The 17688-nt window shown below is 43.1% G+C and overlaps 1 protein-coding gene across 1 annotated transcript in view; it reads left to right on the top strand.

Moving 5' to 3' along the window:
* The window catches only part of TMEM132E (transmembrane protein 132E), a 1029855-nt gene that overhangs the window by 872088 nt on the left and 140079 nt on the right, over positions 1-17688 (top strand). The window contains exon 5 of the mRNA XM_086954717.1: positions 10651-10794. Within this exon, the coding sequence (XP_086810843.1) occupies positions 10651-10794 (144 nt within the window). The remainder of the gene's footprint in view (positions 1-10650; positions 10795-17688) is intronic.

Below are 17688 nucleotides of genomic sequence, written 5' to 3'. Positions count from 1 at the left end.
GCCTATGTACATAAATGTGCACATTGATAATGCCTGTGGAACATCAACTAACTGATCCATATTGATATAAAAAGGCTCGCAAAATAAACATGCGCGTAAAATAAATGTCCCCGCAAAATCGGTAGATTAAGAAACTACAATAATATAACTCACAAGATCGTGCAAAATGTTTATAGACACATATGAATACGTTAGAATATCTAAACGGTAAACTAACAAGAGCAACGTTTGTGCACGGAATAAAGTTTTGTATTAAGAAATTAATGATTCGACTAAGGGTCGAGTACGTTGTGACGTAAGTGCCGATAGCATTTAAATAGTGAGTGCGCGGGAAACCAGGTTGTTGACTACATTCAAAACAGCGATCGTTCAGACGCAAGAAACATCCCGGGGAAGTCTGCCAGGTTACTACACGAGGTACGTTTAAAATCTGGGGCATTGCTGAGGATATCCGTTATGTAAACCCCGTAGCCTCAAAGGCTTTATATAATCTGTATAAGGGAGGTGGTTAGTAGAGAGAGACAAAAAAACGCTACTTGACAGAACTGTGAGGTTCATAAATTAACAGCTGTGGGAGAAATCTGTATGGATATAGTTAAATAAACCTAACTGACCCGTGATTGAGAAAGACGTTTTTAATACTAAAAGACATTTTCTCGAAGACTATGTTTAGCCCATTGAAGTAACTTAATTAAACATTGTCTCTTTGTATTTTATAAACATGCAGCCGTGAGCGCTAAATACCCGGATGCAAGAGAATCATAAATGAATTAAAGTTCGCCTTGACAGGTGAGAGCCCGCATTAGTTTACAATATTCTATCCGCTGGTACAAACCAAAATAAGAGTAAAATAGTTACTGTTTCCCTTTCTTTAGAAACATATGCCGAAATTGCATTGCATATGAAATAGAAGGGACCTTGAAAAAGATATTGGAGCGAAGAGAATATTAAGGTAATCATCTGCAACCCGACTGCGAGTTGAAACTACGAAAGCTCGTACTAAGAACAGATAATAAAATACTGTCATTTTCTCGAAATAGGAGCAGAACAAGGGCACCTTAACAAAGATAATAATATATTGTTATGAAACAGTGTGTTCTGAGCCGATAAAAAGCGCTTTTCAGGTAATAGCCCCTGATTTAATTTTATGAGATGTAAAACCGTCCATAATAATATGAAGAATGGTTCACTAATAGGCTGTATTTATTCATTTATTGTTTCATGAATAGTTTGGGAGTTTAAAAATGAAGAAAAATTAGACCCCAAATAGGACAAAATTTGAATACTTCGTCGTTCACCCAGATGCTTTTGCATAGGTGAGTGATGTTCAAATCTAACGATTCGTAATTGAATGGTGTATAAATGATGCCTGTGAGTTGGATGTAAGGTTAACAATCAAGTTGGGAAATGCTGTAACCAATGAAAATCAAAAAAACGGTATTGTTCCCTTTTTAAATTTGGCTTATTCCGATTTAGGGTCACTAAATGTTTGACATGCTTAGTGTTCTGTGATTTTCACTTAGGGTTATTAAACGTTTGACATGCTTAGCGCTCTCCAGGAGAAACATGAAGATAAGAACAGTTTCTGGCTTTATGTGTGTCTGTTTATAGAATATCATAAATGGCAGTGAAATGTCCGAATCAATATGAGACAAAACACCAACATAACCATGAAGATGTTACCTGACAATGTATATGTTTTCTTAATAGAATACAGTGATGTGATTGTCTTTTGTTTTAAATTGTTTAGATATGGTGTATTAGCTTTTTAACAAAGGTTGTAGTTGAGATATGTTTGCTAATAGTAATATTTTATATACACTAGGTGAAATATTACACTTTGGAGAAATTAAAAAATACTGTCCTGAAGAAGGAGGCCATAATCATCAAGGGTCTCCGAAAAGCGTTGACGCATAAAAAAAAGGCTTAAATTTGGAGTTGTCAACTAATAGTTGGGTATAAGAAATGGATTACTTCCCAATGTTGCCAACAAAGTGTCCGAATTAACAAACACCAAGACAAAGTTTAGTGTTTTGGTTTATATTTCTCCCAGTCCACATTAGGTGGTTTTAACATGTATTTTGTTAGGTTTTAATGAAATTGTAGATCGATTTATGTTTTTTATAGAAAATAAAATTGTATATTTTGTATGATATCTGTATTTGTTTTTTTCATTGTTGAGCTTTTCCCAAACCAGTTGATAATATAGAATTGAGTGAGAGCTTCTTGACTGAGTGAAGTGAGTGTCTCAATTGTTAATTACTTTTACCTCCCAAAAGGAAAACTTTGTTTTACCTAACATGTCTACGAAGCACAAGGAAGAAGATTGCGACGCTTGCACATCATTTAGATCGAAGAAAACTCTTCATGATTGTCAGGCTCAACATCGAGACATGCAGCATCAGAGCATCGAAGATATGCTGTACATCTTCAGTGAAGAAGATGTTGAGGCGTCAGCAGCAGAGGAAGCCTTCTCCATGTAGGACTTGGACTCGGAGCTCGAGATAGACCTCTACACTGAAGAACTGCAGCAGGGACAAAGTGACGTGACTACGGAAGACCCCTTGCCCCGCCGAATCACTCATAAAAATCACAAGGGTTTGGCACCACCTCTGCCTTCTGGCTAAGGTCGGCACAGAAACAACGTTTCTGACCCCCCGCCTCCAGGCTCGGCTCTTAAACAGCCAGTCAAGCGTTCCTGGCTCGGTACCGAGTTGGCAAAAATCTCATCAGAACCGAAGTCCTCTGGTTCCAAACACAAATCCATCTTGGAGCCGAAATCCTCCATGCCGAAAGTCAAGCAGCCTTCGAAGCCGAAATCGTCCTTACCCAAAGGCCAACCCACGCCGGTGCCGAAAATGTCAGCTCCGAAAACGAAAGATGTTCCTTCAGATCCGAATTGAGACATTGTTCCACCGAAAACTGACCCCATTAGCCCGGAAACTGGTCATATTCATACCAAACTACCTCAGAATCACAAACTTCCTACGCGTAGGACCTTGGGTAGCTAATTATTCTAAAAAACAATGGTCCTATGCAGAAAAGAATTGGTCAAGGAGTTATTTATAGACTTCAGTCAGTACTATAAAGATAATTCATATACCCAGCGGGGCATGAAATATTTATTAGATTGATATTCAATTATTCAAAAGATATAAAACACACAATTATAGAGGGGCACAAGCCTGTACCCGACAAGAGGGAAAAAGGATTGTATAGGAAAGGGTAGAAAAATAGGAGAGATAAGAAAATTATCAGGCAATAACTTTGGAGCCAATAATGGCTTGCATCTTAATACATAATATTGCAAGCTCAAAACAACAGTGACCACATACAATAAACACAATGGTCAAATTGTAGCACTGTGTGAGGAAGTCGACGTTTCGATCCCAGCTCCTACATGAAAGGGATCATCATCAGGACTAATCAATAAAATTGCCTGTGTGATAACATTTAAGCCTTGATCAGACTCCGAGTGAAACAAGTTTGTTCAAGGACTTGCTTGGCATCAGGGTGCGGGTTGAAAGGATACCTTGGAATCAAATTGGTGGTTGTGAAAGCCAACAATGTGGCGTTTCGTGCTCCGGGATGTTCCTCAACCAGGGCACAGAGAGTTGCTTCGGAATCCGCAATGGTGGCGGTTGAATTCCGGAATTAGAGCTTAAGGGAAGTCTCAGTGGAGCCGATTGTGTCCACGGGGTAGCTTAATGGCTGATGATGTCTCCGGAGGCAACAGACAAATAGGTGATTGGAATTATCAAACATGGTTATTGCCTGGAGCTTACCAGCAATCCTCCAAACATTCCACCTCAACCTCACAAATTGTCTCCAGAACACCTACAATTGCTCGAACAGGAAGTGCAATCTCTCTTACTATAGAGATGGTTCCAACACAGTACCAAGGCTCATTGGTCTACACTCTGTATTTTCTCGTTCCCAAAAGGGAAGGCTCCCTAATAATTCTGGATCTCAGAGAGTTATATACTGTCAGAACACTTTCAGATGGTGACCCTTCAACAGGTACTTCCACTTTTGCAAAAGGCAGATTTTATGTCTACTATAGACTTAAAAAACACATACTTTCATGTTTCAATTCATACGTCTCACCACAAATACCTCAGACTTGTTTTAGCAGGCAAGCATTACCAATTGCTTCCCAAATACACCCCTTCAGAGTGACTACAGTGCCCAGAGTATTTAAAAATGTCTGGCAGTAGTCGCAGCTCATCTCAGATGACAACATGTTCACGTCTTCCCCTATCAAGACTGGCTCATCAAAGCGGGAACTTACCAAAATTGTCTACAACACACACAAATCACAATAGACCTACTTCATCAACTAGGCTTCATGGTCAATGCAAAAAATATCTCACCTGCTTCTGTCAGAGATGCAGTCTTATCTTGGAGCCACTTTAGACACTTTCAAAGCTCTAGCCTCTCCCAATGTAGCCAGAATTCACAATATTCAGGCTATCATATTATACAATTTCAGTCCAACCAAGCCTTACCAGCCTGAGTGTTCATGCAACTGCTAGGAGTGATTGCATCTTGCATCGCAATTGTACCCCATGCAAGACTTCACATGCATCCACTGCAACAGTGCTTAGTGCTTAGCACATCAGTGGACTCAGTCCCAGGGTCAAGTAACTGATCTAATGTTGGTAGACGGCTGTACCCATCACAGTCTGCCGTGATGGATTCTACAAAAGGACGGCCTTTCCTCGACCCTATTCCACAGATCTTGCCCAAAGCAGACAAATCGCTTTCAGGTTGAGGGTGCTCATCTCCAGAATTACACAATACAGGCCTGTGGAGCAACAAACCCAAAAGCCTCCACATCAACTATCTAGAGCTACTAGCAGTCTTTCTAGCACTCAAAACTTTTCAAACCCACCTGATAGGCAAAGCTGGCCTAGTCCGGACAGACAACATGACAGCAATGTACTATGTACAAAAACAGGGGGGTTGCACTCTCTCCAACTGTCACACCTCTCTCGAGCCATTTGGAATTGGGCAATACATCACAGGATTTATCTTCTGGCAGAATGCCTTCCAGGGGTGAACAATCAGATTGCCGACCACCTCAGCAGAAAGAGGCCCCAAATTCACAAGCGGGAACTTCATCCCCAAGTTCTCCTTCCCCACTTTCAACAATGGGGATTCCCACAAATAGACTTGTTCACGCAGCAGAAAATGCTAAATGCTCAAGCTTCGGCTCCCGGTTCCCACACCCACTTTCAAAGGGCAATGTCCAATGGATGAACTGGCCAGGGATATTTGCCTATCCTTTTCCACCTCTCCCGCTCATTCATTGTCTGGTTCTGAGGCTCAGGCAAACATCCCTCACACTAATTCTAGTAGCTCCCACATAGGCCCGTCAGTCATGGTACACCACCCTGTTGGAGCTGTCACTAGTTCCACATCAAACGCTACACATCCCCTCCAGCCTCCTTCCACAGAACCATGGAGAGATCAGACATCCAAATCCCAAAGAACTGAACCTAGCGATCTGGCTCCGGAAGTCGTAGAGTTTGGCTATTTAAATTTACCACCAGTCTGTATGAATATTCTAAAAGAAGCAAGAAAGCCTACCACCCAAGCCTGCTATGCAGGAAAGTGGAAAATAATTGTTATATACTGCAATAACAACAAAAATCAATCCTTTAGATGCCTCTATACAAAACATCTGTTACCTGTTACACTTACAGCAATCTGCCCTAGCTTATATATCTATTTGTTTGCACCTTGTAGCAGTAGCTGCGCATTTGCAGAGCATACAACGTCTGTCACTATTCAGAGTTCCAGTAATCTAAACTATCATGGAGGGGTTGAAGAGAGTAATACCACCAGGGATTCATCCAACCCCAGTTTGGAATCTCATCATTGTGCTCTCAAGGCTCATCGGTCCACCTTTTGAACCATTGCATAAGTGCCCCTTGCAATTTCTTTCATGGAAAGTTGCTTTCCTCATTACGATCATATCACTGAGGAGAGTTGGTGAGCTACAGGTATTAACCTTAAAAGAACCCTTCTTTCAGCTACAAAAAGACTGGGTAGTTCTACGCACCAACCCTAAATTCCTTCCCAAAGTGATTTCTGCTTTTCATATAAACTAATTAGTTGCGTTACCAGTTTTTTTCCTCAACCCGATTCTGTAGCAGAACGCGCTCTTCACACGCTTGACTTTAAAAGAGCTTTATTGTACTACAAAGATAGAACAAAAGATTTTTACAAAACAAAACAACTGTTTGTTGCATTTGTTCTACCTCACAAAGGCACTCCCATCTGTAAATCTGGTATTGCAAGATGGATTGTTAAATGCATTCAAACATGCTGTGCTAAAGGTAAAAGAACTTTATCCATACCCCCTAGAGCGCATTCCCTCGAGTGCATTCCACTTGCAAAATAGGGGCTTCTGTGGCCTTTTTAGGTAACATTCTGCTAGCTGACATATGTAAGGCAGCTACATGTACTACACCGCACACAGATTTACCAAACACTACATGCCAAGAATAGATCTATACTGGGTAAGTAACATTATCCTTTCACCTTCTTCTGGCTCCAGACAGTCTTAATCTATGGTAAAGCTATTTAAAAAGTAATATGATTTATTTTTATGTTTTTTTAGCACTATCTACATGGAGTGGTAATACTGCATTTTATTTAGAACGAGAATATTTACATAGAACAACAAGCTAAGTTCAGCAATGATGGAGTGTGTGAAATACAATTATTAAAGTGGTTGTTATGTATTTCTTATGAGTCCATTTATTCTTCCGGCCCACACAGCAGTCTCTGGAGTTTAAAGGAAGTGTAGGCAAGCAAGGGAGCTTTTAGCTTTTAGAGTATTTCTGACGGATAGACAGTCGGTCACAGTTTTCAAATTTTTGGGAAAACCTTTCCACAACATGAAGCCATGCCAGAGAATATGTTTTTTTGTGGATTGTTTGTGCTTTGGTAGAGTACTAAAGACATTACCGCTGACTGTTTAATGAAAGTTGACTGATTTCCATAAGTAGAGACTGTTTGTGTCCATACAATCTCTCAGATCACTACAAGTGAGTTAGCTTGGGCTTTTGCATCCAAGACCTAGCATCAGCCAGCACATCCTCAATATTCTCATTTATTTCATTAATGCATATGCATTCAGATTATGGGACAGATGTACGACCATTTGATTTTGCACCTCACAATTTGCGACAAATGGCAAGTCGTGAATAGCGAGGTGCAAAATCAAATGTACAACACTGTGTTTAACACTGTTTGCGATTCCCAATGGGGTCGCAAATTGCGAGGCTCGTTAACATTAATGAGTGTCTCGCAATTTGCGAGCCCATTGGAAATGAAAGGCCCTAACAGGGCTTTTAAATAAAGCAGTTTTTTTTAAATGCAGCCCGAAGGAAAACTGGATGCATTTTTTTTTAAAGTGAAACTTTTTCGTTTCATTTTTTAAGGGCTGGCAGTGGTCTCTGGAACCACTGCTTGCCCTTAAAAAATTATTTTTCATGCAGTCGGAAAGCGGAAGGGGTTGGGACCCCTTTCTATTTGCGAATGCATTACCACCTACTGGAAGTTGGTGGTAATTCAAGTGGTTTGCTACCACAATTGCGGTCGCAAAACATTAGTACATGGGTTTGAGACTCACTATATTTAAGGGAATGCCTCTTTCAAATATCTAGTCTCTAAATACTTTTTTGCGAGTCACAATTAATTTGTGTTGGTACATGGCCATGACAATGTTAGCATGCCCAAACCGGTCGCTAACCCGTTTGCGCACGTTGAACTTGTTTGTACATCTGGCCCTTAATTTTAAAATTTTGAGAATTTTTGGAAAGAACCACATGACAAGTTGGTTAGTGAGCCACCTTTCTTACAACATTTGTTCTCACTCTCCTAGTTATTACAGCACAGGTAGTAACCTTTAACTCCTCCAATCCCTCCTGGTGAGCTACAGCTTCCATGTCCGTCAGTCACTTGCTACGAATGCGCATAATGCATAGGTTAACCTGAGGTGTTACTATTTGCCTGATTTCAATACTTTCAGCTGAGTTGTGCCCATTTATGGAATGTACGAGTGCCACTGTCTGGTGCCAAAGACTCGAACTATCACGAAAACGATTGTAGAGAAGGGAGCTTAGGGGAGTGGACATACACAACTTTTAGATATGGACTTTGCCCAGCTTCTTGGTCTTCACTCTGCCTCATCCTCATTGCATTTCTATTTTTCACCATCAAGTGTAGACTGATAGGGAATCTGTGGCCATTATCAATTCTGTTTCACCATGGAATTCCATTCCCGTTTGCATTTCTTCCGGTAGCGTTAATTCTTCAGTCTATGGCTAGAGTATTCCTATCTTTCTGCTTTACTCTGCTTCGCACCATCTTCATTTACTTATTTATAAGCTGAAAACGTTGTAGTAAATCTTCCTCTGGCCTGCATCTTCTGCATAAAACCTGGTGATCACCTAGCTTTTCTGACCCCTTACTGAGTTTTTCAGTGTGTTCTCAAGTAGGTACAGAAACAGGGGTACAGTTTGATGAACCCTGAACTTTGCTTTGAACAGCAGAGAGCAATCATGCAACTAGGTACTGTACCTACATCTGTATGGTGTTGTTTGGGAGGTACAGAGATGTGTGCCTTTTGCAGTTCTGAGCCTTCTTGTCACTAAGGGGATCTCTGCTCTACTACATAAGCATCGCTAGACTTACTGGGGCCACTAGGCAGCAATACACATCATCCATGCTGAGATTAGTATCCTTTTGTTACAAAATCCTACTCTAGCGGAGGTATCTCCCAGTTTAGCGCCCTCATTTGACTCTATCGAGCCAAATGCTCAATAAAGTTTGATCACATTTATACCATATTCTGTTTCAACAATCCTGGTGCTCTCATGCCAGTCCACTGGGAGGTTGATTAGGTATAGGCCAAATTCCCCTTACTAGGGTCGTACTTCATTTTTGTACTGGTCACTTCCAAGGTTAAGCAGGAAAAAGTAAACTCTCTGAGTGGACGGTACCAAGAAGGGTTCGTGTGAGCCGTAGAAAACCTCAAACATTTCTATTGTATGAAATGGGAGTGACAGGTTATAGGGGAGGAAGAAAACACACAAAGGGTGATGGGAGGAGTACTTGCAATAAGTCTAACCAATGGCACTCACTTAGTTTAGCATTCCAACCCATTGTTCTGTTACCCACTGAATCAGTCTTGAATCTGCTCATATGAGCACTCAAGGCTTAACTGCCAGGCCAGGTCCTCCGTGAGCTGCAGTGCAAGCAATCCAAGACTGGTTTTCACCCTATTAGGGGCTCGTCAGTCAGGCATAGTTTGGCTCCAGTGGCACATTGGGCACAGGAGCTGGGCTGGACATACCATTCCCACTTAGAGTGGTATATCAAACACACAACAGGTGATGGGAGAAATACGGGCAATACGTCTGACCACTGGCAATCACTCTGGTAGCATTCCAAACCATTGTTCTTTTGTCCACCTCACCATCGTAGTTGGGACCCAGCCATATGCAAATCAGTCCTGACCCTACTCCAATAGGAACAGTCCACCCTGAATCCCCGGGCAATGGTTCTCCATGAAACAAGCAACCCAAGAGTGGGTTTGCCCTGATTGGGGCTCGTCAGTAGAGTGTAGCTTGGCTCCAGTGGCACATTGAGTCCACATCGGGGCATATCCTTGCCACTTAAGGAATACATCAAACTCACAAAAAGTGTGCTTGCAATTATCCAGCCACTGGCAATCGCTCAGGATAGCATTCTAACCCATCGTTCTTTTGACCATCATACCACCTCAGTTTTGACTCAGCCATTTGCAAGCCAGTCTTGACCCTGCTCCAGTCCAGCCAAACTGCCAGGCCCTCTCTGAACCAGAACACAAGCAACACAAGACCGGTTTCACCCTGATTGGGGCTCATCAGTCATGTCTAGCTTTGCTCCAGTGACACAGTGTGCACAGGACCCAGTCATCTGGGCATACCCTTGCCAGTTAGGGCAGTACATCAAACACACAACAGGTGACGGAAGAAAAGCTTGCAATAAGTCTTACCACTTCAATCACTCGGGGTGATGCAGTCAAACCACAGCCATTTATTGTGCAATACATATTTTGTACGTGGTAAGTATACATGTGCTAACAGCTTAGCACACATGTGCTAACAGCTTAGCACACTAATTTTCTCTCACACTGTCAGGTACCAAGTCTGTTCCATGAGTTTTTGAGGTTAATGATTTTGCTCTCAACACTCCTGCTGCATGGTGCTTGGAATAACTTACCACCTTCCAGTCAAGAAGCTGCCTAATTTACCTCACGAGACTTTGCAAGAAGCCTTAATTTCGAGCATCTTGTTGCACAATGACACTTCTGCTCACCTCCTGCTCAGCTCCTGTCCTGTAGTGGCAGCTGTTATTTTATTTAAATGCCTCTGCTATGTTGTTGTGCTATTATTAGTGCCAGGTTTGTAGAGCACAGTCGACTATTAGAGCCTCCCCGCTTCATCTTCTCCCTACTGTAGTTATTTTAGCCCTTACTCCTATCTTCAAGAGAGGCATGTCTCATTCATGTGATAATGTATTGAACCTCTATGAAGTGCGAGTTTCCCCAGGGTCCTAGCACTGAGACCCGTTTGTTTTTTTACCTTTCAGGACACCGAGATCATCAACACAGCTATCCTGACTGGCAGGACAGTGGCCATCCCGGTCAAGGTGATTGCCATCGAGACCACCGGGGCCATCACAGACGTGTCTCCTGTCGTGGAGTGCAAGTCAGCCAACGAAGACATCATCAAGGTAAGTCTTGTGAGCCATAACTGAATGCCGTGTTTTTCTCACGGTATATGTAGCCCGCTCCTTCTGATCATGATGTGGAACTCTACTGTAGCGCTTGCAGCACCTTTGTATATCTCTTTCCCTAGATCTTTCTAGTGAGACGCGTCTGGTTTCTTTGATGTCATTTTTCTCTTTCTCCAGATTCTGTGCCTCGCTTCTCTCTGCCAATCCTCCGTCTGTCTCGTCTTGCATTTGCCTTTCACAGCTTTCTTAGGCACACTACCTGGACTCCTCTTCCTCACCTCATCTCCTTCCTACACCCTTCTGTTACAAAAACAAGGAGGTACCCTTTAACCACTGCCGCTCTAGGGCCAACATACTGACCATAGGGAAAAGGGGAGCACAGAAACAAAAGCCTACCGTAAGTTAATATATCAAACAAAACTCTTGGCACAGCGCTGAGACTTATTTTGGACATCAAGTCAGAGTTTAGGTCAGACCTACAAGCACGGTTGCTACACCAGTGAGTAAGACTACCGGGCTTCCATCAAAGATTAGCGAGCACAGAGCTTTCATCTTAGCCAAAGTCAAACCAGTTGCCTCCATTAAGCTCCGACTTAATGTCTAAACATGAAACTGCACTGGCTACTGAGCGAGCAGTATATAAAATAGGATTGTGAGTACATATCCATTGCCATGTACCTAGTTTTTAAATATCATATGAAGACTTACAATATTGTAAATAAGTCTCAGCGCTGTGCCAAGAGTTATTGGTCACCTATCAACCACCTGTCCTGATGAGGCCTTCAATTCTAAAAAGGCCAACATGTTTCGGCCAACTATTCTTTGGAAGAGCCAACTTAGGGTGATTTTCCATAATTTTTCATGTTGAGGAAGTGTGTAATTTAGCACAAAAGAGAATAATTGTTTATTCATCTGGCTACCTCCTAAGTGGATCATGAACTCTTTGATGGACAATCATAAAAACCATTTACAATTTTTCAAAGATACGGTCGGGATAGGCAAGGAATGACCACAAAATGTGTTTATGTTCTTTACGATTATATGTGAAATTGTCTGTAATAATATTTACTATGTTTTTTTTAATGTGCATATGTATTTGTAAAGTTTCTTTCACGACTGATACACAATCTAACGCTTTATAAGAAAAAAATAAAATGCACCAACGGTTGAGTAGAAATATATATTTTTTTGTGAGTCAATTTAACTAAGTTTGACACAATTTATTGTTGTGATTTACAAAGAAAGATATTTTTTGTTCGATATATTACATTACCGTTACCGAGGCGACCACCACTCACAAGATGAAGAGAACACACAAAAGGGTTTCTTTAAAAGGCCGCAACTTCTGTAATGATGCTTGCAGATTTGGCAGTGCCTCTGGATATAGCAGCAATTTTTATTATTTTATCAGTTTAGTGGTTTCAAAGGTGGCTACTGAGGATGAAGATGTGGTCAGCCAGTTACGGACCACCTCCACTCGAGCGTGTGACCTCGTACTAGGTTGCCAAGTGGAACACAAAGGGCCCGACTACGAGTAGCACGGTGCAGGCAACCAGAATTAGTAGGATCGGAATTTCCCGTAGCTTCCCTGCATCACGTTGTGCTAATTTTTTCCAACTGGAAAGGGGAGTAACTTGAGGACCCAAATTTAACTGCTCCGATCTTGCTGTTTTTCCAATTTCTGGCCCTTTTTCTGTGCATTAATGCTTTTTATCAATGCACAGGGGAGAGACACTAGGTGTGTATTTGCAACTGGTGCATGTTGCTCTCGTCCTTCCCTTCCCTGGGAATTCTGTCCCTTTGAACTCTGAATCAGCTCTAACCTGCTTTTCGAGCAAATCTCTGCTTTTTTGCAGATGGGGAAATTTCGCTATTACAATCTACACATTCAGGCCTTTGAAAAAGATGGTGGCTCCTTCTAGTAATGTATAGAAACCATGCTGTAAGATAGTGTTTCCTTCTCACAGTGATTAAAAAAAACTGTGCAAGATGACAGATTGCTTATTTTATCTTTCTGCACCAGACGTCTAGTATGCCTCGGAATCCAAAAAGAAGCCCAAAATGTGGTTGGTTACTCTGCGTTATCCTCTATTAGTGGATCCGGCTCTTTGACAATTCCCTCTCATTTCTCTAGAACCCCCTCGGTCCCCTTGAGAAGCACTCTTGCATATCAGGCTGGGTGCTCATTGACTAAAAGTGTCTGGCAAGTCCTCCTGGGTTTTATACAACGCTTAGGTTCTCTAGATGCTATAGAACTGGGCAAAATATGACCTTGGAGCCCTTGGACATAGTATACCTATGGACGTTCACAGAAAAAGCTTACTAAGACAAAACCTATTGCTTAAGAAACTGGATCACTTTTTGTGATAATGTAGTCCCTTGCTAAGTTGTTATTGACTCAAATGTGCTATTGATGCAGGATGAGCAGATTTTGAAAAGCAAAACCCAGAACATTTCACAAAAATAGAAGAAGGACTGCAATTTTAGCACAACCTACCAGCACAGGAAGGCAGCACTCATCAACATAAAACACTAAGGAAATAAATCAAATGCAATTTTTAAACTCAGCATCAAACTTGTTAATTAAACTGCTCTTCTGATAACAGCTGCTAACTAGTCCTGCTTTGGAACCGATAAAAATGTGACTCACACTTTTTTCAGTCGACCCCCTCTGAAAACCAGGCCATGAGCCAAATTTGCCAAAATCTGCCAGGACAGCGAAAATATGTGACTGTCCCAGTCAGTAAGGAATCCTGGTCACCTTATATTGTTGCCGACCTGCCAACTCACAGAACGCCATCGTGTGTCTTTCGATTTCGGCTCCTTTCACGCGGTCACCCGGTGAGGAGCTGAAATCACACAGTGACCGTCAATGCGAGTGGAAAACTCCTGCTGCAAGCGTTTCCAACTCAGATTGTGTTCAAGGCTAGCACAACTGATGACCGTTGAGGTTTTACAATCTCCCCAGCAGGGGTGGCTCTAGACGGCCCTGGGCAGGGAGCCTAGGTAGGGGGCCCCAGAAGAGGGGGTCCGGGCGGGGTGGAGCGTGGAGGCCAGTGAAGAGGGGGGGTCAGGGTGTTTGGAAGTGGAACAGAGCTGGAGACATCCAAATCCATGCCAGGGGCCGCCACGCAAATATGTATCCATCCTCAGAGGATTATTATATTAAGGATATATATTGGCGTGGTGGCCCCTGGGGTTTGGTGGCCCTATGCAGGTGCACAGCTTGCACATGCCTAAGGCCGCCCCTGTCCCCAGGACATCAGCGGCAGCCTTTCAATCTTCAGAATGTGTTTTAATGGGAGTGTGAAGGGGGGGGTTAAGGGTTACTGTGTGCCCAAAGCCACACACCCCTACTTTGATAGCCACACCCCCTCAGAAGCACTTTGAACTTCAGAGGTAATTGGACTTAAGATCCTGATCCATCCTTTGGCCCCGCCCCCTCCTGGGTCCCTCAACTCACACTGCAAATTTTATTAGGAAGTTGGTAGGTCTGCTGTTTCCTCATGGGGCTCGGGTACTTCTGAATTGATCCACACTTTGCTAGAGCCATTCCTGCACACAGCAATCTGGTTCTTTGCAAAACAGGCTTATTGAGAAATCTAAGTTTTGCAGGAAACCCCCGTGCCTTGAGCATTTCACTTAGAGGCTTTGCCTGCAAGCAGAATGCATAGTCTCCCAGTGACAGCTGGCTTGTACCGAGGGTGGTGGCGCAGGGAGGTGTATTGTGTCACAAAAACATAAATAAATAAAATTAATTCACTTACCTCCGCAGTGCAACGTCCTCCTCCCTCGGGTGTCTTCCAGAAAGCTCCTGATGCAGAAAACTGCACTACCAGATCCTGGCTCTACTTTCACAGCATGAAAGCAGTGCCAGGATTGGATAGAGCAGGCTCTCCCATTGCTCCTAAGAGCACTGGAGGCCTGCACTTTCTCTAACCCACCTGTCTAAGACAGCTAGGTTAGCGAACTTTAAAATACGCATGTCTGGCTGGCTGTCCTCAGATGGCTGGCCAAACAGACATGCTCATTTTAAAGCGCTCAGCTCCTTGCTGCTACCACTTGGCAGCGCGGGCCCCGCCCCGTCCTGACACTTAGTTCAGGACCGGGTGCGTAAAAATAAACGTTATTACTGTTTTATTTTTCAGCTCTGGGGCTTGTCGGTCGATGCTCCTCCGGTCAAATGGAGGAGCCGCACCTGTAGTCTCCCAGGGAACAGCGTGTGAGAATTGACACCGAAAGTCTGTTTGCAACAAGATAGTCCCCAAAAGCTTGTAATACCCATTAATTTTTCTGCCCCTGCAATATCCAGAAAACTCCCATGAGTGCCATAAAATTTATCATACTGTGCTATCTTATGTTGTCCTGCCAACAGACACTGTGCCATGGTGTGTCACACAATTTCGGATCCCTTTATGCGGTCACCCGGTGAGGAGCCGAAATCACACGGTGGCAGGGAAAGCAAGCTGAAACCCACTGTAAACACTGGATTTTCATCTCAGTTTCAGAGGCAGCAATCAGCTCATGTATATTAAGAGGTGTGAAAACACCCCAGGACATCTGCGACAGCCTCAATGACACTTTGTTTTTATTTTTTGGGGAGGGGTGTGGGAGCTTGGTCAGGGTCAGAGCGCCTTTTAGGTAGCTCTTGGCAGGAGGCCCCGCCCCGTCCAACTCCCCACCCCTCCTCACACCGTGGCATTCTTTGTAAGTTGGGAGGTCTAGTTAACATATGTTATATGTATTTGCACAGCGCACTATGAACTGTGATGGAATTCTTGGTTTTGTTCCCATACCTCTAGATCTTTTCCCATATCCCAGAAGGCCGTGTCTCTGCTGATGTCCCTCTACTCCCTTGAAAAAGCAAAAGTGTTTTCAAAGCTCCACCTGGCCAATAGTGGCAGCTTGCTGGGATGTGTCCTTTTAATCTTGCGCCTGGCTCTGCGACGCTCATTAGTGGTTTTAGACCTGAGAGGAATGGTCACCCGAAACACTGCTATTAAAGCACTTGCTTTTGTGTTAGATGTTATGCAAACCCTTGATGTTCATCCATCACAGCAAAGAGGCTCAGGCCTGTTGTCTGCTTTGAAGTCCAGGTGTAACCAGAGCGAGCCTTTGGTACAAACACCAACCAGGCCCTTTCAGCCAAGATGAGAAGGGACTAAAGACTTCTCATTAGACCGATCTCAGACTTACAAAGAGGGGTAAATGTAGAAACAGAAGATGCTTTGCTTCCTTTATACAGCAAAAAAGTGTTTTGGGTTAATGAAGAAAGACACCGCTTACATTTATATGCAGGGAATAAAGCTTTTGTTGGAGAAGTTTCTAATGTGTCACTTCATGGCAGGTTTCTAATTTCTAGAGACTTCTGCCAACTCACTTCAAGACGGGTGACTCTCTTCATCGGTGTCTCTTCCACAAGTATCGCTCTTCCACAGGTGTCGCTCTTCCACAGGTGTCTAGAGGTGCCTTGCTTCACACTTCAGCAGAAGAAACACTAATGATGGACAGAAAGTGACACAAATCAAACAATCACTCCAGGTCAAGAGATCTGGGTTAAATCCATTGTTATTTTGCTCACCATAATACTCCAGTTTACACAAAGCCATATTCAAATCAGTCTTGACCCTGCTCCTCATGGGAACAGTCCAACCTGAACTACCAAGCCTGGTCCTCTGTGGACCAAAATCAAACATCCTGGGACTGGTTTCAGGGTATTACCCCTCATCAGCCAGGCTAGCTTGAATCCAGTGGCATAGTGACCCATGGATCCATGTCTGGGAATACCCTCCGCACTTAAGGCGAGAAAGCAAAAGACACACAAATAATGGACGAAGTGTGGAACAAATCATACATTCACCCCAGTCAAAGAGATCTGGGTTAAATGAATTGTTCTTTTACTCACCATGCCACTCCCAGTTTAGACCAAGCCATATACAAATCAGTCTTGACCCTGCGCCTCATGGGACCAGTCCATCCTGAACTGCCAAGCCAGGTACTTCCTGGACCAGAAACAAGTATCCTGAGACCGGTGTCAGGGTATCATTCCTCATCAGCCAGGATAGCTTGAATCAGCTTCAGCTCAAGAAGTCTCATCTCTAGAGATTTCTGCCTTCTCACTATTAGACAGGTGCCTCATCTTTAGAGATGTCTAGAGGTGCCTGCCGTCTCACTTCAGGACACATATCTCATCTTTAAAGGCAGCTGTAGTCTCACTTCAGGACCGGTGTCTCGTCTCTAGAGGTGTCTGGACAGGTATCCCTGGTCCATGCTGGATGCAGTCTTTGTGTGTCTCTGGGGCAGAGCCTTGTCTCTTTTTCGGGCAAGTACATGCTTTTCTTTCGTTCTACTGATTGAGGGTAATCTGAAGTGTTCCTATGCAGGAGAGGGGCGGTATCTTTTGTTCTTCAGTGCTGCTTCTGCATGTTTTTCATGCCGTGAAAAGAGGAACGCTACTTGAGCAGAAACGGAGTTCAGAATATATAATACTGAGGTTATTAAATATCTCATTGGAAAAAAATCTCTCTACAAATATCTTTACTCTTGGACAGTTCCGAGATTCTTCAGGGTTACACGTTGAACCCGTGTACTACTTGAACTGATAAAAGAAATACACTGTTCACCAGAATTATAGCAACAGGAAGTTCCCATATAAACGTGTCCAATTAATAAGTCCCTCAGCCCTGGACCAGACCTCATTGAAATAGATTCCAGGCCCAATACAAAGGTCGAAACGCGTCGGCGCACCTAAGGGTGTGGCCAGGAGCTATTATCAAGCGTAAAGTTCAAGGATTTACTGAGATAATATGAGTGACGAAAATCGAGACATCATTCATTCAAAGACGCAGTGCTCTGACCACCAACAAAAAGGGCCTCATAGTATTCATTGGA

This window comes from Lissotriton vulgaris, chromosome 2_1 (genome assembly GCF_964263255.1).
Source record: "Lissotriton vulgaris chromosome 2_1, aLisVul1.2, whole genome shotgun sequence".
Lineage (NCBI taxonomy): Eukaryota > Metazoa > Chordata > Amphibia > Caudata > Salamandridae > Lissotriton > Lissotriton vulgaris.
This window is presented reverse-complemented; position numbering and strand designations above follow the sequence as displayed.